The following is a 20116-nucleotide window of genomic DNA, read 5'->3' as shown; positions in this document are numbered from 1 at the left end:
TAATTTACAATTCATGTTCGTATAGTTCAAGGTACCTTACCAGTATGCAAGATATTATTCGAAACGGTGAAATGTATCACAACCTTATAAAACGGCCCAATTACAGTAAATTGAACTATATCAGTAAGTTTGCGTTAACTAGTAGCTGTTATGGTGAGCAAACGAAGACACCCACTACGATTTCAGCCTACTCTGAATGAGAGTACGGAATTAAATTCAATTAGAATCAACAAGAACTACCTGTGTTATCGTTTCGTAAAAAAGGTCCTATTTTCGGCCTAGAGCAGAGAAGTAATGCTGTCATTGCTGCAAAAATACGATACCAAGAAGTCATTGTGTTGAAAATGACCATAGCACGTACTATTCTGAGCTGCTAACATGAGCACTCAAGGAACGCTAAGCGCCCATCGAACGCTTAGTCATTGGCTCAGCCTTGAAAAATACCATCGTCATATATATTTGCCCTTTAGAATACGGATTAAATATTTTCAAGAGAACGCCTCCCCGTTTACAAAATACTCTAAAGGTCAGATGTTATAGCTCCAACTACTCCATGAATATAGCATTTACCATACAACTAACAGAAATATATATTTGCTCTAATAAGTCCTTGTCCGTACATATATTGGCGACGATACGTAACGAACTAATTGAATCGAATGCTACTGAGGATTTTTCATGGAAAATTGCTAGTTTAAAAGTGACAGCTATTCCTATAGAGCTCTCATGAGATTTGAATACAGGCATTTTATTAGTATAGTAGAGATTTTTTTAGGTCAAGTTTTCTTTTCAGAGTCCCTGCTTTAAGAGACACTATTTTTCATTTTTCGACGAGCGCATATCGCCCAACTCCGCGAGGGTGGAAATAACGATAACGTCGTACAGAGTGATTCAATAGATCGGATGAAATTACTACATACACGCAGCGATAATGAAACATTTCTTTCATTTTGCTCGTAAATAGGATGCAAGCAAGTATTTTTATATGATTGATAAAGGCAGACCGTAAAGGTTATCGTCTCTCCTTTTAAGACAAACTTGAAAATAATCAATAAATTTTCGAAAAAAAAAATTTCAGTCCTCAAATAACTTCGACATATTTAGAGTATAGGAAGTTGGCTAATTCGAACTTACGACTTACGACGAACTTACGGTTACGACACTTTGATCAGCGGCGTGTACATGTATAATACCCGATCGCCTGACCGCTAGGCTGTTTCTCACCTTGAAAATTCGTGCTAGCACATTATTTTCATAGCATAGTTATTTATTCATAAATACAACACCGCAAAACCTTCTGGAAACATTCTAGCTAGCATTATTTATACTCGAAGTCAGATATGTCGCTGCGTTTACTCTCGCACATCATCTTGCCTTAATAATATTGTGTTTGATATAATAACTCGAGTGTATAAATGTATTTCCTCTAGTCGACCCGAACGTCATGATGTCAGAAATTTGTACTTCTAATATATCTACGAGATAATGCTGCTAATGGTATGTAAATGACACGCACGTCACCCAACAAGGCAAGAGTAAGCTCTTCCTAAGAGCCAACTCTATAGCCTGTTCTGTATAAGAATTATCGGCATTTTTTTCGTTGACGTATCAGAGCATACTCCTAAATATCATCTCAATCATCATATATCAATAAATATATTGAGAACATTTTTCATTCATTAGTACGGACGTGTTTCATAGTATAGTACAGGAACATTACTTGTAGTTGCTTCCCACCTTCGGCCCTATAATCAGTCATCGAATGGCACTCGGCAAAACGCAGGCCGATTTGCCGAGCCGAGTGCCATTCGAATACTGTTCCAACAAAGCTGCATTTTAATCAAAATAAAATGCATTATCACCTGTTGGGAATCAACAACTAGTCTCCTTTAAAAACCAAGTAAGAAAGCTCGAAATAGCGCAAGAGTAAACGGAAGCGTTGGCAGCCGCATTCAATATAGCTCGCCGGTTTAGATGTTTGGCTCTCGTTTAAGATGCGACAGACATTGGGCGTAAATCCCTAGACAAGCATGAGTTTTTTTTAACATTGATAAAATTTGGTTTATGCAAAATATTGACCCGGACGTGATTTGAACACGCAACCTTCTGATCTGGAGTCAGACGCGCTACCGTTGCGCCACCGAGTCACGCACTCACTTACGACATGCTCTGGCCTGAGCAGTTTAACCAAATATGTTCAATCTTCTTTTACCAATTGTAAGTACGAGGCGGCGCCACGTAGACGTATTCCAACTTCAACATTTTAGCTGCTGATGGCGTACAAAAACATAATCTGCGTTAGTAAGTGTTACTAAAAAGAGTTTTTTTTGATAAGCTTTTGCGTGTAACCAATTATTATTATACTGGATAACATTAAAATTGCTTATTCACTTACACGGTCGATATTAAATTCTCATTATACATGCATTTTATACGCGTGTTGGCTATAGGGGTATTATTTATTGCGTTTAGTTTTTACTGCGACGGACTCTACAGTCGTCTGCTACAGCTTGCAGCAAGGAATCTTGTGGGAAAGGACGGGCAGCGCAGACGTAAACATAGCATCGAAACTACTTGAAATGTGCGTGGAACGATAAGCTACGCTTTCAACTTTGGTAAGTGAGAATAAACCTATTTATATTTGTCTTTCTTTATAGATGTGTTCGTACCATTGAAAGTGTACGATATAACAGCACACAGTGGTTCATAATTGATCATATTGAGAAAAAAGTTCTGTATCCTTGTAATCTCGCTTTGTGGACCACCGTTCGTCTGGTCTTGATGTCACGGTACAAGTACTACTTTGATTAAAAAAACACAGCTTTCTGTTGATGCTATGCTTTTCTTTAATTTATTTTGGCTTGCGAAACTTGCACTGAATCCAAATGCGGTACATCTCCAGCTGTTTTCCTCTGTTCACCTGCAGTCGTCGGTCAATGTAATTCAGCTCCTCAAGAAAACCAGCCGATGTAAAGAGTTGCGATAGTTCCTCTGCGATTCGGGCGGCGTGCAACAGATTATTGAAATAGAAAGGTTAGTTTACAATATATTACTAACGATTTGCTATGTTCAAACAAAAATAGTTTTGCAGAATTTTACTGTAAACGACCGTATGTAGGCCACATCCTCCCCTCCTCCCCCTCGACAACCACAACACATTACTACCTCAAAAGTACTCTTCGTTGGGTCAGCGTCAGTCTTAGTTTTCCATACCGCTCTTAATTTAAAATTTGAAGGATATAATAAGCAGCAACTAAAATGATCGGCACGTAGCAAACACAGATATTTAGCATACTTTCAACTGCATTGATGATGTATGACCTCGGTTTGAATTTCCCGGTTTTTATAGCGATTTCTGTGTCAATCAAGCCCTGCGTACGAAGATACAGTTCGCAGCTAGCGCCTTCTTGTCGTCTCATCATTCCAGGAACGGGAGGATCAAAAAGGCTTCAGGTGCAAACATGTTTCGCAGACTCTGGTCGCGTACGTTGACTGGAAGAGCTGTCAGGCCTGGCAAAACGGCGAAGTCTGAATCAACCAGTAGTTCTACTGGTCCATTTAACGACGGAAGTTACGCAATGAAGGAGACGATCGGGCTTGGGGGCTATGGGCTATTAGCCGTTCCGATAACTACATTTACCCTCGGCTGTTGGCAAGTGAAACGGCGCAAATGGAAGCTGGACCTTATCGAGAAAATGAAAGCACTAACCCAAGCCGATCCAATTAGTCTGCCCAAGGATCTTCGGCAGCTCGAAGAACTAGAATACCATAGTGTGCGGGTACGTGGTCAATTCATCCACGAAGACGAACTGTATATTGGACCACGGGTGGATGTGCATTCGACAAAATCCGGTTATCTGGTCGTTACTCCGTTCAAGTTGGAGAACTCGGATTTGACTATTTTGGTTAACCGGGGCTGGGTGGCCCGTAGCCAGACAAATCCAGCAACGCGACTTGAAGGCCAACAATCGGGACCGGTTGAACTGGTCGGCATTGTACGCAAGACGGAAAAACGTCCACCACTGGGCCATGGAGAAGGCCGTATTGGTCCTTTATTCGCTTACAGAAATATAGAGGAAATGGCATATTCAGTTGATGCTGCACCAATTTTTCTAGATGCTGTTCGTGAATGTACAGTCAAAGGAGGACCCATTGGCGGTCAAACTCAAATACAACTAAGAAATGAGCATGCATCGTACATTGTTACATGGTACACTCTAGCCGCATGCACCATGTATCTCTGGTACACCAAGTACGGAAAGCTTTTAAAAAGATAGGTTATAAGAAAGTTCTAATATGTAGATCCATGTAGCAGAGAATGTTAGGGCCGTAGAAAAAGCGATCCTGTGCAAGTTTTCAGTTGGTTTTACCTAAAGTTGTAAATAAACATAAAAAAAAATTAGATATATTTAAATATACGGTGCTGTCTTCATTAATATGTATACAATTTTGATAGATAAATTTGGTTGTTTCCGCTTTTCTTCTAAACGTACTAGCCGGGTTACAAACAAGTAATATATATTAAGCGAGTTTGAACTTCGTAACAGCTCATTAAATTTAAGTGAAAAATACGACACGACTAATAGAGACGAATTGCCGAATAATAGGAGTATATACATTTTTTTAAATACATATAACAGCTAAAAATAATAATTATAAAAGTTCTATAAAAATATATATATAAACGAGCGCTATAGTGAGACACTATTTTTTTAAATATAATATTGTATCATAAAAATAATATTAGCCATATAACAACCAGCATACAAGGAATCCTTTTTTCATAATGGCATGCATATTGATTTCAGATGGCATCAAGCGAGCCTGTTCTTCAGTCGGCCGCTGCGCGGCTGATACTGTCGCGGTGGCTAAATAAATCACTGAAAGTAAGTAAAACCATTTCAAATACGAATTCACTGCTACCAAGTTTTTAATGCGGCATTCTGCGACAGTATCAACCCTAGGGTAAACGCCTACACTATGGATTTCTTTGCGCCACTTTTTCTAGCCAACATATGGACTCCAAAGACTTTGTAGCCAAGCAGGGACTTGACATCACCCTTCTAGTACCACTGAAGTATTCTGTTGCATATATTTAGCCATAAATTGATTTTATTTAACCACCGCTATACTATATTTGTTTTACATACGTTTTTCACATTTCTAGATCGTATTCTTTGTAACAATCTGGAGAATTTTTTGTATTAGTACTACTGATATCTGATCACTATCGTCTGATATCTGTTGATGATCTTTAGATAACTATGAGTGATGGTCGTATCTTGATTGGAGTGTTCTTATGCGTCGATCGGGACTGCAACATCATCGTTGGTAATTGTAGTGAATATCTCAACGAGGCAGATCTTGAGCTCTGGGCTGATGCTAGAATTCTCGGTCTAGCTCTCGTACCAGGTAGACACATTGTCCGGATCTGTGAGGATGCTTCGCGTGTGGATGAGACGTTTCCAAAAAACGTCAGTGCAAGCGGTACGGAGGAAAGTCAGGCAATTTTAGAGTCCTCGTCAACCTACTATGCTGTCAATAGCAACAACAGCTGTAACAGTACGTGTGTCAATAGCAGCAGTCACGCCGAAACTTGTAGTACCTTAGCGAATTTATCACTCAATAAAGACGGCACTAATGAAAACTCAAAAGGAAATGTTGCTGACAATCTGTAACGGTACACTCCAAGAAGCTCTCCCGCCCCTCAAATTGTGACCTAGTGATAATACATCAACAAAGAGATCGAAAGTCGATCACTGTTCAGTTGTGACATTAAGTTGAAGTTGCTATTCCGCGAGAGCGATACATTCATTAGACAGTCTATCATAAATTAATCGAAGCAACTCGAGATAGAAAAGGAAGCGGAGTTGAAGACTAACGGGAGAAGTACAGAAGTAAGTTGAAAAGCTTCACCTCGATCAGTGCGAGGAAAAATCATACTATGCATTGGAACTATTATTCGCGTCACGGAATCGGTGGCCGACGATGCATATCGATCTCATATGTATAAAGTCATTGCAAGTAATCGCTGTGCAACTGCTAAAAAAAAGTGTGATGAGTACAGAGTGGACGATACGCTAGAGGTAGCAATAAACATCTGGCAGGAATAAAGGCGTTTTCATTAAATCATTGCACCGCAAAACTTACAAAAAAATATTTCGATATTCATAGTAAAGAGTAGCATAAACTTAGATAGTTGTCTAATGTTATAGGCAGTCTATCTATATCTAACAGGGAAAAGTTTTACGATACAAATGCTGTTCGATTTAAATAAACGGATTATCGCATTGTAAATTTAATACGGTTAACAATAGCTATCATATGAACTTGCTTCAAAAAAGTTATTGTTAGTAGCTACTCTTTCTACGCTGAATATTCGGTGTGGCTTGTAAAACTATGTATTATCAATGCGCGGAATATGCGATAAGCCATGATCCATCGCAAACATAAGATACAAGCTCATAATCAAGCTGCTTTCCGAATAACAGCTACAAACGCTACATAGGCGAGGTAACTTAATCTTTGGAGGTAGAAATTCAAGTTATCGCTTTTAGCATTTTCTCCTTATTAGATCAATAGCTTAGTGACCTCCAGGCCATTAAATTAAATGCTGCCTGAATGTGAGCCATAAATACGATTACTTTCTTTTTCGACTGTTAGTTGGAGCAATCTAATTCCATGTAGTAAGATAGGTAATTCAATTATTTATTGCAACGTTTCCACGAAAATAGGATCGTCTGCTACTATCAGATATTGTTAAAGTAGAAATGTAAGCGAATATAGACGGTGCAATTGATAAAATAAACAAAACGAGACCTTGAGTGAAATTTCTACCTTGGGTAAAAAAGTAGCATCGAGTTCCGTCTCCACGAACATAGAAATTATCGTCGAGGCATCTTCCTTTTTTGAACCGTAGTTGCGCCATATCGTAACGACCATAGTCTCTAAATAGGACTAATCCTCCGGGTTTCAAATAGTTCCAACTCTGCTTTACAACGTGCGCGAATCTGCAATTTCAAAGCAATCGAAGTATTTGTATAGGTTGTTCCATTCCTCTAGTCTGTGCCTTAATGTATAATTAGTGTTTATTTTTTTCTGAAATAATGCGGCACATTCGAATTGATGTATAAGCTGACTTTAGACACACGTTATACTACATGTATTGAGGCACAGGAAGAGCAAGCCTTCAGACATCATTTGGACCTAATTCATCATCAGGGTCGACACGCTTATTCAGGCTCTGCGGCACTATCGCATACAAGCAAGGATAAAAGCAGACTACTGCATTCATCGGAAATGGCGGAATATAAAAAACCAAAAAATCATTCAATTCATACTTCTCTGGACAAATGGCGCTAAGCACAAAAATGTAGATGATAATGTCCACTGAGCCTTCGGGGAACGGAGTTTGCCAGTCATCTGCCGTGGCGTCACAGATAAACACCGTACACCTAAAGGACACATATATTTTCATTAACTATGTTCTATAACAAACCTAAGTTAAACAAAAAGTCTTTGCCCGATTCTAGCTGTCATTCTGTCTTCAGGACGATACCGTCAATTTTGCGTTGTTTAGTTAATTTCCTTTTTTTATTCAAATACGCGCATCATACAGCCGAAACTTTACGTTTTTATGTTCTTTTTTTTAACCTTCGTTCTATTTTTCTCATTCATTTTATTCCTTTCAAACCCATGAAACTCAAGTTATGTGGGACATGTATGTCCCATCGTAAGACTCTGGTCATTTCCAAAACTGTGATTTTAAGAGAATAATTTTTTTGGTATACTAACCTTGCAGAATCGAACTTCTCATGACTCCTTAGTACGTCGACAGCCTTTGAAGAAAAATCTGATCCGTAAACGTAAAGACCAGGATTTTTGTTTGTGTCAAGAATTGGAAGTATCGTATTGCCAACTCCGCATCCCACTTCAAATATTCTAGATAAAACCGACATAAGGCATATTATATTAATACTGGCCAAAGAAACCCGCTTTTTAAAAGCAATCTTATTTGAATAATAATTATTATTATTACTACTATTAGGTCTAGTTTTCTCAGCAGGCCACACCTTTTTCTTCAGTCCTGTCGCGTTACTAACGCCCATAGTGTACTGAAAGCCAGGACGTTATATGGATATTTCATGTCATAGAAATCTTTACGTACTAATTCTATTAATTACAGTTGTGTACACGCTATTGAAAGTGCTCACCGAAACGCCCCATCTTTCCCGGGAAAATCGCGAGTTGTGACGAAGTCCTCGGTATCTGTCGTTTTGGTAGGCTGCGATACCGGCAGAAGTTCAGGAAATTCAACAAAAAGCCAGTTTCGGTCCTTGAAAAAGCGATTCGTGTGGATATCGTAGAATTTATTCCAGTAGTTTGCCGCCTCAATTTCGAAATGAGCTGCGAAGTCATATTTTTGTAAAAGCAGAATAAATACTATAGAATAACTCGCACGCTATAAACCTTCAATATGCCTTACTGAAAATCACGTCATAGAATAGTAAATTAGCAATTATTTGTACTTTTTACTTGTAGCTCCTGCATGATTCGTGATTAAAAGTTGCAGTCTGCCTCACAGCAAATTCACAGAATATTAAAAAGAATCTCAATACATTTAGTGTCAGCGATTTCATGGTACACTATTTCCATGAAAGACTCAGTTATTTCATTAAGCGCAAAAAGTGTAACAATTATTCGTTCATACTTCGTTACATACATCGTTAAGTTTTGAAAAACAGAAAAAAACACATTTTATAAAGTGAAAGAGTGATAATAGTTTCATAGTGCATCTTCGAGATAGATCTATATATATATATATATATATAGAGGGTAATCCGGGACAGTATTTGCTCATACACAATTTATGTCGTTAATATATTTTTGGTGAATATTTGGATGAAAATAGTTACCTTCTTTATTCATAAAAATTGTGTGGTAGCGTGCATTTAAATAAAAGCGTAATAAATACCCCGGGTCTCCTGATCCGCCTTTGTCGCAGCGACTTCAGCAACCTTCAGTCGAGCAGCGTCTAGCTGTTCTTCTGACCACTGGACGTTATCCCTAAAAAGCAGTTATTATCGATTTTGCCCGTAAGTCATCACTCACAAATATATGTTTTATGTGTCACTAGTACTCTGGAAAATAATTAAATCACGGACACGGGTTTACACATTGGGCTAATCCTAATATCAAAAATATCGTGTTAAGTAAGCAGTGAAATAAGTAGAAAAAAATCGGTTTTCGGTAATTGTTCTCTTTTACTGTCTTTCTAATCCGCCTTGCACCGATTTGTACACAGTAAGATAACACCAATAACAAGACACATAATCTTTATCCAGTGTTCATATAGTAATTATTATTGCACACCTTGTAGCATCAAACAGCTATTTTCTGAAAAGAGCATAAAACACATTACCAAGCATTGTGTTCGAACACCTTCTCCTTGTTGGTGAGGTAGCGATTTCCGAACTGAAGTCTTTTGTTTTTTGCAGCAGTTTCATCCATGTTTTTCACTTCGCATGGATTACAGAATATAAACACCGGCCATCAACACACTCTACCTAATACGTTCATCACGTTCTTCTTATTCTGACTGAAAACAGATAAATGTTGTTTTCTAACTTGTGTTGCTCTAGATACAATGCTCGAACTCGCACGCTTGTGACTGTCTCATACTCTCACACCCCATGGTGATGGAGAGGGTAATCATTTTGTACACAAACGGCAAGGGGAGGAAAATTGGTTGCCCGAGCACGGATCAGCTTAAGACAGTGAATTACTCCGCAGCACATATGCTTGTAGCCCAGGTAGCTCAGTCGGTAGAGCGTTAGGCTTTTAACCTAACGGTCCGGGGTTCGAGCCCCCGTCTGGGCGCGTAGTTCCTTTTCTGCCAAAGAGTAATTGTTCAAAATGGAATAACTGGATAATTGTCAGATACAAACACTTTTGCTATAAAACATGATACAACTCTGCTGTAATTTATTGATAGTCAAAAACAACTATCATTGAATCGGTGTTTTAAAAAATATTCAAACTATTATAAACTATAAACAAATTATAAAAAGCAGCTAGATCATGGTGTTTACGTGCAGCTTGAGGGCACGATCGCCTTTATGTGAAAGTATTCTTAGAGACATAAAAGATGCCTTTTTGATTGACCTTATGGGATCGTCAATTAGAAAATCTCTAGTTCACAGGAAAAATTCTCTGACAGCCATTGTTTATGTCAGAAAACGCAGGTGTAAAGACCAATGATTTTGAGCGATGATAAAACTAGACCACGTCAATAAGGAACGCTAATCTAATTCACAAATTGTGGAGGACTATCGGTCCTACCCTTCATACTTTTTTGTTACTTCAATTGTAGCGTCATCTCGGCTATCGAGTAGTCAACGTTTTTTGATTACAGGATAGTTGTTTTCTATGTCACTTAGAACACGCACAAAATGCGTCATAACAGTTAGCACTTACTTGAAATCTCGAGTCCGGATATGGAATTACACATCTAACAATAGGATATTACAATGATAGATTCAGATAAAAGACGATCATTAATGCAAAAGTTAAAAGCTAATATTTATTATTATTTCGGTTCACTAGACTTGGCGATCTGCTTTGTCGTGGTATGGCATGTACCGTCGATAGCTCAGTTGGTAGAGCGGAGGACTGTAGAAAATATAGCAGTTATCCTTAGGTCGCTGGTTCAAATCCGGCTCGACGGACAAAAATTTTTTGTGTTTATTACTTTAGCTTAGTAACGCTGCACATTTATAAACTTGTTTTTTATTCTGATACAAAAAGTTATTGATAGTATGTCAGCGTAATATTCTTATGAATTAGAGGGAATATGGCGATTAGGGGGATATGTTTAACGATCGTATTACTATCAAGTGCTTGCGTTGGACTATCAAACAGTACCAACAAAATAATACTAGGTTTGTTAATTTCGCTACCTCTAATGAGTTTTTCTTAGACAATTTTCAGGATAGTCTGAAATTATATATGATATTGTATACAGTGTAAACGGTTCCGCAACGATGAGTTTCAGCACTGTTGCTTGTATCAGCAAAATGTAGTATACTAAAAAGCGCTTTTCGCTGAAAAACACATTTCTAGTTTCAGTAAAATTAATATTTCTTACTTTGTATTGTTGCAACGAAGTTTCAGTTCTTTCAAAAACATCTAACTAAAAATTTGGCCAGATTCATCATAACACACACAAGTTTTATTCGGACACAGTGAAGCTTTCTTCTGGTGCACAGCGGCCACCTTTGCACGCGCCCCAGAATCTGCCTGATTCGCGACATCGATGCCCGTCAGACATCTCACCAGTGTAGAAATCAGCGCCTTCACCAATATCACCAGCTGAGCATGTGTAGCGGCATGAAGTTGCCTGAAATGAGGTATCCGAACGACGTTTGGAAATAATAAATGCTCTCTTCTTTTACTTATACAAGAACAACGAATTGTTATCCTTTTCAAATTATTATCTGACCTTCAGTATCGGCACTTGTGAACCTCTACACTACACAATCAAGCTGACACGTACACGGCAGATTGCGCTTTTGTAAATGACTATTTATAATCCGATCTAGGCTATTTATTGGTACGATGTTAACACGCCACGCACAGGTAGTCTTATCGTGAAAAATTTAAGTAGGCTGGAAGGGACTTCACTCATTCATTATTGGTACCATAGTAGCTCTCTATATTTGATGCTAACTAACAACTATAAAATAATCAGCGTTAACTTCTACATTAAAAATGTTAAGTTAGTTTACTAGATGAACTTTCACTAAGAGAAACAATCAACATGAAAGTTACTGACCGTTCCGAGTACTTGTTTGTATCCCTTACGACATATGCCATCGTCGCCTAACATAGTCCTAATTGATGGCTTACTAACTGAGGTATAGACGGGAATGCCATATGCTTCTCTGAAACAGAGTATACTGACGATGCCAAGCGCCAGGCACATAAGCGAAGCCTTCATTGTTTTCCCTTGCTATTGAAACAAGCAGCTGCTACAACATCACGAAGGTACTGATGACCACACTTTAGAAAACCTCTCGAACGGCGCACCATAGTGCGCGTACTCATGCAGAATAAAACTGGTGGTTTCCTTTTCGGGCTAAGACTAAGTAGTGCTAATAAATAGTACCAATATTATCTACTGTCTGCTGACTAGTTCTTACCACCGTTGATTCAGGCGTTTCATTAGATTCAGTTTCAGTTTGCACCTTTTTTTTTTTCTTGAACTTTAACAGATAACTCTTCAACAATCTTTATTTCACAGAATCGAAGATGTTTAGCAGGACGTCGGGCGAGGAGGAAAGAAAAATAGTTGTATCTTCATGCCTTTTCGAGACTGGCTTTCGAGGGCATACCGCAAGATTGCGGTTCAGTAAAACCGTTCAACTATTTTTGACGCCAGTGCTGCGTCACGCTTATATTGTTCCTGACGTAAGCGATTCGTTCAACATGGCTAACATTTGAAAAAATACTCCGGTTATACCATAAATATTCGCTATTATTTAACATATGTTACAAGTGTACATTTACCTCGCTTCACAGAGCTGCTCAAAACAGCTTCGTGGAAACGGATATCAAAAAGGTAAAACGCGTTGCCAAGCCATGCTAGACTGTGTCATTTTCGGCGAGCCTATCAAAAAGTGTCATATTCTATTATGAATTACGCGAACGTTACTATTGAAATACCAGTATTTTAACAAATAGCAATATTACACAATAGAATCGAAACAGACGACGTGCTATCTCGTGGAAACAGCTTGCAAACAGGATAGGTACTGCCCTGTTGACTACAAATAGCATTAGAGAAAACAGAAGTAGAAGCTTAATTGTGTTCTCAATTTTTTTCTTGGACAAAACGCTATCCGAGGTCTGTCTAGTTTCAAGCACAGCAATTATTAAATTGCGGTCAAAGCCTTTTTAGAATTGGCCGCCAGTCACGTGTTAGGACCTCTTTGCTTATAATGGGGTAATTATAATAGTCAATGGGGCTTATAATAGTCAATCAACAATCAGTCACGCTGCTCTAGGACCCGTATTTTTCTAATTTAGAAGCCTTAAGAGTATCTTGACAACCACAGCGCCCTGTCAGGCAAACAAGGCGCAAATAAAGGCGATAAACAATACGAGTACTTAAATAATGCGTACTTAAGTACCTAAATACACTCTTGCTAAACTAGCTCATTTTTTCGTGCTATATCATTCGTTGTGCTACCACAAGTCGAAAGCTCATCCAACGATGAACCTTACTCGCTGTAGAAGATTAATTTCTAAACTTGGGTTTAAGTACCATCAATTCATCATATTTTTTCCGATAAAATTTTAGCCAGTTTCACACGCTTTTACTTCTCTACGTACTGGCCCATGACCGTTGTGTGTTTGGTATGTAGCTCTAGATCTTTAAGGCATTCCTCTTTCTGACAAGAAGAGGGCGTCTAACAACAGTTCTGTTAAATCAGAATGCCGCTGCCTAAGTTGCAAAAATTTAATTTTGACGAGTAACACGGCCATCTCATTTTACGATACGTGCATTTCGAAGCTACTTCTCGAAATAATCTTCTATTAAAATGTTCCAAACATTAAAATAATTGGGAGGTGTTAAAGCACCTTTATTCAGATTATAAAGGGCTTCGTTCAAACACCTCGTAGTAAAAAGTTGGGGCATCGTTTTTTAAAACGTATGCCACATTGCTCCTTTGAACAGTTACGAAAGACACTGCAGCGAGTTATCTTCACTAAATTGGTCCCCGAAGGCATCACCTAGATTGTCTTAAGGGCCCGTTAGGAACACCAAATATCTGGATTATGTTTAAGTTCGCTATGTACAATAATACTTAGCGAGTTTTCACCTCCTATTAATTAACGGATTTGGAGTTGTTTCTAGGTGGTGTACAGTCTATTTCAAATGTGAATTTTAAGATCATTTCCAGTCCAGCATATACGGAAGTTTACTTGAAATAGCTGTTATATAGTAAACAATCTACGAGTAATCGTATGGTACACCAATTTTTCAAGTTATTATAGTGCATTAGCTGACGCAAGTTTATACTTATTAAATGTTATTGAATTGACCACGCGCCTGATCGTCAATTCAGATAAAGATGGTCTCGATAAGAACCCATTTCCAGAAATATGTTACTTCAATGACTCCTCTATATCTGTTTTGATGAAATCTGGTGTAGGCTGAATAACCTGTGCTCGAAAAAAATAGATTCCCTAAAATAGCGCAGAAATTATTTCGGAAAAAACCAATTGACTGAAGTAATAACTTCTATCGTCGAATACAAAATAGTTGATTCCAGTTAACCATACGTCTCGTATTACTACGGCAAGCACCTTAGATAAAAAGTCCGCTGTATATTAGATAACTTTATCACTGAAGAGGGCAAACAATTAATAAGAAACATTTATTTAAAAAAATGTTTTCTGGGTTTTGTCAGGCTACACGGCTGGTTACCTTCTTCAAATTTGGTGGAAAGCGTATGTTGTCTATCGATACCGATAGAAAATAAAAACGCTGTACTGTGATTCAAGCAAGCTTGTTATCTGATTGAAATATATCAAAAGCTTTGAAGTTTGGCAAAACACTTGAAATATTAGCTGAAGCAGACTATTTGGCATTGTTTTCTTCTGCCATAACTTATCTGCGGGGAGGTTAAGGCATTTTTTCAAACCAACAAAACTAAAGTTTCTCTATTCAGAACCTCATTTTTTTCTCAGTTGATTTTTTTTTAATATATTCCGCTTTATCCATTCCCTTGTCTCGGTAATAATCACATAAAGGGACACAGTTCTTCTACAGGATTTGAGCGACGGGTAGATGTAGCACACTTTGTAACGAGAGAATAAAGAGTCGTTTGTAATGATCAACAAAGAGCTATATTTCCTCGATAAATGCGTTGACTTCCAACTTTTCCAGGCGGAAGGCCCTGGTTTTGTACTGAGAGGCATGCTAATGGACTCAGCAGGCGCCTTTATGATGGTATGGGCAACCATGGGTATAATTATTACAATCTACCGAAATATACGAAATTTTTAATGATAGATAAGCAAGATCTCGATGATATTATCATCGGCAAGAAGAAAATCGATATTCGATATGCGGACTCGAAACAAGGACGACTTAAGGTATAAGATAAGCTAACTTTTAACGTATTCCTCCTTCGCGTGAAGGTCTTATTAAGACCGGCTGACACACAAGTCATAGTATTTTTCAAAAATTCAATGTGAAAAATGTCGGCGAGGTTTTACAGGTGGAGATAGAGGTAATATTTAATTTACCTACGTTTTTTTGGTAGTAATAAAACATTCCATATACATAAGCCAGTAACCAAATATTGCAAAATCGAAATAAATATAGGCCCATTTTGAATTATACGACTGGTTGAGCTCATATAATAAAAATTTGAACATTTTTTAACCACCTTGACAACAGGACGACGAGTTGCACGGTATCGCGTGTTCAGGGTTGCTGAGTGCGAGTAGCAGACGAAACAAAAATTTAGCTCTTAGATTTCATGCGGTATTTGCGCTGTATTCTAATATCAATAGTGGTTTTCTCGTTGTACAATAAATTTTTTCTTTTCGGAAAAAAGACGGCCTCTTTTCTAGTTGAGAGATGGTAACCGAATACCAAGTAAGCAATGTAACAAGTCCGCCAAAGACGCGCATATATAAATAGCGTCTGAATAAAAATAAATAGCCTATGCTTGACCAACAATAAATTTGGTTGTTTTCTTTTATCTACCAAATTGGTCCATCTCTTTACCACTAAGCCGCTAGTTCACATAGAAAAAATTCGTCTTTGTTACCCTAACAAGTTTCGTTTTTTCAGTTTTTACATACGATTATAAACGAGACAGCGTATCAAATCAATCTTGATTTGAGATATTTTTTTTCTACATTACCTAAAAACAAAACGTAGCTGGATTGAGGTGTCCAATACGATAAGACAGCATCTTGAATATAATAATTCTTTAAAAATGTATGATAAGTAACTATCTCATAAGTGCTTTTAGAAGACGCTACCTGTACATAATAATTCAAGTTTGTATATAGGACTATCGAAAGGCTCGATAGATATAGATTCCTATCGAGTACACATGATACGTTTGAATAACTATTGTTCTAAACTCTAGTATCACTTTCATGTCCTAAGCCCTTTACCTCACCCAGTATCGATCTATACTTTTTTAAATACATATTCTTCTTCTGTACAGGCAGTGCTAATCGTCACAAATTTTTGCTACTTAATGTCGCTTTTGTTTGGCTAAAATCATTCAGCAGCTAGTTCAAGCTCACTATTTATCACTCCGACTTTTCGCATGCCTCTGTCAAAAATAGTCAGCTAGACAGGCAGCGAGTCCTGCTGGTAATTCGTCGGTTTTATACGATATATAATTCACTGCTTTTCTTCCTCCGTGGTGTCAAATGGCGATTCGTGTCGGTGTAGATACCGTTGATGCTTCTTCTGCTTGGGTCAGATCTCTGCCATCCCTATCGCCGATTCACAAATTAGTCGCTTGTTTCGCAGTTTACGTCAGCAGAGAGTGACTAACTTGATATCGCCGTCATTTCGATGCATAGACCCAACCCGGTCAAAAGTGCTTGCTGCCAGCGGTGGCAAGTGGGTTTAATGATATCAGGCCGTCGCCGTCGCGCGCTCCACTGTATTGTCTTAAGGGAGAGGTATCAGCTATTATATGACCGCTTTTTCCGCCTTTGCGCGTTCTTGTCTTAATTATTGATTCCGATGCTGGCCACTCACGCCAGCGATCGCGGTCGCAGCAGCCGCTGTTACGTCGGAACGTCGGCGTCCGTGAGTGTAGCGACAACGACGATAACAACGAACCGCAGAAACAGCGGTGGTGGCGCCAATATCCAGAAATTATTGTAAAGTCCCCTCGCTTCCACTCGTTATTATTGGCATGGACATCGATCCTATTGAACGAAGTAGGATTTATTCAAATGTTTTTGTCTTCCCTACTCTCGTCTGTGGCGGATGTTGGACGAGAGAGATCCAGGATTGTGAGCGGTTTCATCGCTAGCGCAATTTTAATTTCTGTCTAGTATAGTTGACTAGCGTTAGTGTTCGCGACCTGGTCAGTTGTGTGCTTGATCTCGTTCAACTTCAGGACGCTTGGGTTGCCCTGTCTTGCGTATGTGAATATATCCGCTCAGAGGTACCGTGGAACTGGCTCCACTGAAAGCATCTAGACAAAGAGGACCGTTTTTCTTCGCTTCCGGGCTGTAAAGCGGCGAAACTGTGAAAGTATTTATTTCGCAGGATATATTGAAAGTAAGTGCGGTACCATTAAATGGTCGTCTGTTGGAATTCGTTGAAGGATCCAGCAGTTTGATTCAACTCAGTAGTGGATTCAACAGGTCAGCGTCGTGGCGACTGACAAGCGATACGATATTACAAAGTGAAATTAACTGCTAGAGGTGTTAATATGATGTGGATTACGCTCCGATGGTTTTTGTTAACGACTAATAATGTTTTTAACTTCGAACTTCTTTAACGTATTCTAACGTACCTTTTCCATTATTTCACAATCAACAATGAAAGATGATAGAGATATGTTGTTCTTACATAATTTCCATTTTGGCTTCTCGTTCTGCGTCGCCTTTACATATCTCGCCTCCTAAAGCTTTTGCAGTTAACTAAAGGGGAAGAAAGTAAACACGTCGAAGCTTAGTTCGTCTAGTCTTGACCAAAGCTAGAACGTTTGACTGAGCTTGGATAGAAGTCTTTCTAGATAACTAACATGTTCCTGTTGCTTCATTGAGAGCAACTGAAAAACAAATTTGCCCTAGTATGAAGACATTGAAACGCATTAAACTGTATATCAATGCAAATGGGCAAAAGGCATGTGTTCATCGAACCCGGTTACATTGAACGAAGTCTTTCCTTCAAGTGGAGTGTTTTTCTAGACGCGTTCAAACGGACCCTGAATCCAGAGTTGGTTTTATATGTTTTTCAGTGCCAATTCCTTCCCCCCCCCCCACAATGTAATTGATTAGCAATAAGAACCTCTCAGTCGCGTGAGTCTATTATTCGTCAGCAGGTACATTGCAGTTAGGCCATAAGTAAGCTAAATTTATACGCTGGACTGAACTGGTCTACTCAAGGAAGGAACGAAAAAATATCCCTGTTTATAACAGCCGCAATATGTACTGACTTGGCATAGTCTAAACAACTGTGACATCCTGGCCTTATGAAATCAGTTCGCTATATTTGGCCACGTTTGCACACTGCAGGGCTCCGTGCATAATAAATGTGTATAAAGACTGAGATATATTTCTCTTATACGACTATAGCTTATGCATCCTAGAAGTAATATTAGGTGCATTCAGACGTAGTTCAGAGGCAAATCTCGTGTATCGCATTGTAGAAGGAAAACGTTCCTAACCTACCGAGTAAATAACGCTTGTTCACAGTCTGATTATGTTCAGTTTCTTATCAATGGCTTCGCTCTTCCACACTGGCAATAAGTTTAGGATGCATCTTACTTATCAATTCTTTATACTCTAATTGCAGATATGAGCGCAAACGATCTTCCCCTCAACGGCCTATTCAGGCATTTTCATCCTCCGTCTAAACATCGATGGGTAATTTCTCTAGTTTCATTATATTAGTATACTTTCATTTAGAACGAGGTCGGTACATAAATAATCTTAGCTGTTTTTTGGACGTTCCCATTGTTTTTTGTACCTTGTAAATCGAAATTCGAGTTCAGGTTCCGGACTTAAATGGTCCATTTAAGAAGACAATGCATTTCCGATACGAACCTCGTTTGTGCTTTTTGTCGAAGCTTGAGAAAGGCCATTGACGCAACCCAGGATGTTTGTGCTGATAATCATTGCTTTTCACCGTCTCGCAGCCACAGTAATAGAAAATTACTATGGGTGACGACAAGTAGTTTCTACATTAGCAGGAAGCGATAAACAAACAGAACGGCTACGTGACATGTGCCTGTAGGTCTGAATTAGGTGAGGTCTCTAGACGAACAGACTATAATTTTTTGATGGAACCGGAAGAGTATGCGTTGGCATTAAGTAGATGGGACTACTTAGATCTATAGAGGGAATTCAAATATTATATAAAAAATAATATAAAAATTGAGAATAGAATTAAAAACAATCTGTAAGAACACGCGTCGAAGGATCTTCTATACCATAGAATAATATATAATATAGAATTTTCTTGACTAATATTGATACTAATATAGATGTGTAAACGTTGGACTTGATACTGAAGTATCACAGGCCATTCTATCAAGGTAACTCTATCCAGTTGCTTGGAATAAGATAGTTCGGGCAAGCTCCTTAATTGACCTGAAAGACGCAAATATGTATAGTTTAAGAAATTATATATATATATATATATATATATCTACGTAACAGACTATCGTATAATACATACAGGTTATCTATTAAATTTGAGATTCATTCAACGTCATTATCACTTTACAGCCGATCGATTTTACAACAGAGAACTCAAGAAACGGCGTTATCCTTATGTTGTCAATGGTTGTCTTCGGTACGGCTTGGGGATTCCTGACTTTAATTATTTACCTGATCAAGGGACGCCATGCGAAAAGCAAGCATTGTCTCGATGACGATGACGATGACGTCACGGAAAAACATAAAACGGCCGGAGCGTCGATGATGTCTTTGAAACGAAAGGAACAAATAGGTGAACCCGGGAGTGAAAACATCGTGGCTGTTATACAGTTAACGACATGAAACAATGGCAGTAATAACGGTATATAATAGCAATATGCAACGAAGTATTTGTACATCTACTTGTTTAGATAAATATTTAATAAATATCTAAATGCTGTGTTATCCTTGTAGGTATATACTATATATTATAGGTAGCCAAAGATCTTGATTGCTCATTTATCATAAATCGGTGTCATTAGAATCAATCATTTTAATTCGCCATCGCCAAAACTTATAACTTAAGCTTTCATTTTATACATTCATATTTGCTCTACCTACCACTGTCATTTGTATCTAAAGCGGATGTCATCTTATCTGATAAAACAGTATCATTATTATTATTATTATTATTACG

At 38.3% G+C, this 20116-nt stretch overlaps 2 protein-coding genes, 1 long non-coding RNA gene and 3 other non-coding genes across 7 annotated transcripts; 4 read left to right on the top strand and 2 right to left on the bottom strand.

Moving 5' to 3' along the window:
• Window positions 1-2075: 2075 nt before the first annotated feature.
• On the bottom strand, window positions 2076-2147 carry TRNAW-CCA (transfer RNA tryptophan (anticodon CCA)). The gene has a single exon. It is a non-coding gene; the product is annotated as a tRNA-Trp (tRNA).
• Window positions 2148-2822: 675 nt separating this feature from the next.
• Mettl2 (methyltransferase-like protein) lies at window positions 2823-12257 on the bottom strand. Of its 2 annotated transcripts, none has more exons than XM_022793385.2 (8): window positions 11834-12257; window positions 9422-11398; window positions 8975-9066; window positions 8214-8406; window positions 7795-7941; window positions 7341-7454; window positions 6838-7010; window positions 2823-5442 (listed from the first exon to the last, which is right to left on the bottom strand). In XM_022793385.2, the coding sequence occupies exons 2-8, from the start codon at window positions 9508-9510 to the stop codon at window positions 5255-5257; spliced, it is 996 nt and encodes a 331-aa protein (XP_022649120.1). In that variant the 5' UTR covers window positions 9511-11398; window positions 11834-12257; the 3' UTR covers window positions 2823-5254. The 2 variants fall into 2 exon arrangements, with proteins under 2 accessions (XP_022649120.1, XP_022649124.1); XM_022793389.2 differs by having other exon boundaries at window positions 5264-5431; window positions 11834-12253.
• On the top strand, window positions 3462-4416 carry Surf1 (surfeit locus protein 1). Its single transcript, XM_022793392.2, has one exon. It carries the CDS (start codon window positions 3462-3464, stop codon window positions 4275-4277), a length of 816 nt encoding a protein of 271 aa, XP_022649127.1. The 3' UTR covers window positions 4278-4416.
• On the top strand, window positions 9807-9879 carry TRNAK-UUU (transfer RNA lysine (anticodon UUU)). The gene has a single exon. It is a non-coding gene; the product is annotated as a tRNA-Lys (tRNA).
• TRNAY-GUA (transfer RNA tyrosine (anticodon GUA)) lies at window positions 10641-10727 on the top strand. Its single transcript is given in 2 exon segments — window positions 10641-10677; window positions 10692-10727. It is a non-coding gene; the product is annotated as a tRNA-Tyr (tRNA).
• A 4607-nt stretch (window positions 12258-16864) lies between the features above and the next one.
• Window positions 16865-19874, top strand: LOC111244375 (uncharacterized). The gene is made up of 3 exons (XR_002670870.2): window positions 16865-17332; window positions 18575-18645; window positions 19510-19874. It is a non-coding gene; the product is annotated as an uncharacterized LOC111244375 (long non-coding RNA).
• The last annotated feature ends 242 nt before the right edge of the window (window positions 19875-20116 follow it).

The sequence above is a fragment of the Varroa destructor genome, unplaced genomic scaffold, assembly GCF_002443255.2.
Source record: "Varroa destructor unplaced genomic scaffold, Vdes_3.0 BEIS01000002.1, whole genome shotgun sequence".
Lineage (NCBI taxonomy): Eukaryota > Metazoa > Arthropoda > Arachnida > Mesostigmata > Varroidae > Varroa > Varroa destructor.
The sequence above is the reverse complement of the archived record's forward strand: the minus strand, read 5'-3'. Positions and strand labels throughout refer to the sequence as shown.

Excerpts from the sequence above, each read along its gene's own strand:
- Surf1 (XM_022793392.2), top strand. The coding sequence starts at position 3,462 with ATGTTTCGCAGACTCTGGTCGCGTACGTTGACTGGAAGAGCTGTCAGG.
- Mettl2 (XM_022793385.2), bottom strand. The coding sequence starts at position 9,510 with ATGGATGAAACTGCTGCAAAAAACAAAAGACTTCAGTTCGGAAATCGC. Across the intron at positions 7,011-7,340 it reads AGCGCCATTTGTCCAGAGAA|ATTCGCGCACGTTGTAAAGC; the intron begins GTATGAATTGAA and ends TTGAAATTGCAG. Across the intron at positions 5,443-6,837 it reads ATGCTACTTTTTTACCCAAG|CATCCTCACAGATCCGGACA; the intron begins GTAGAAATTTCA and ends CCACACGCGAAG.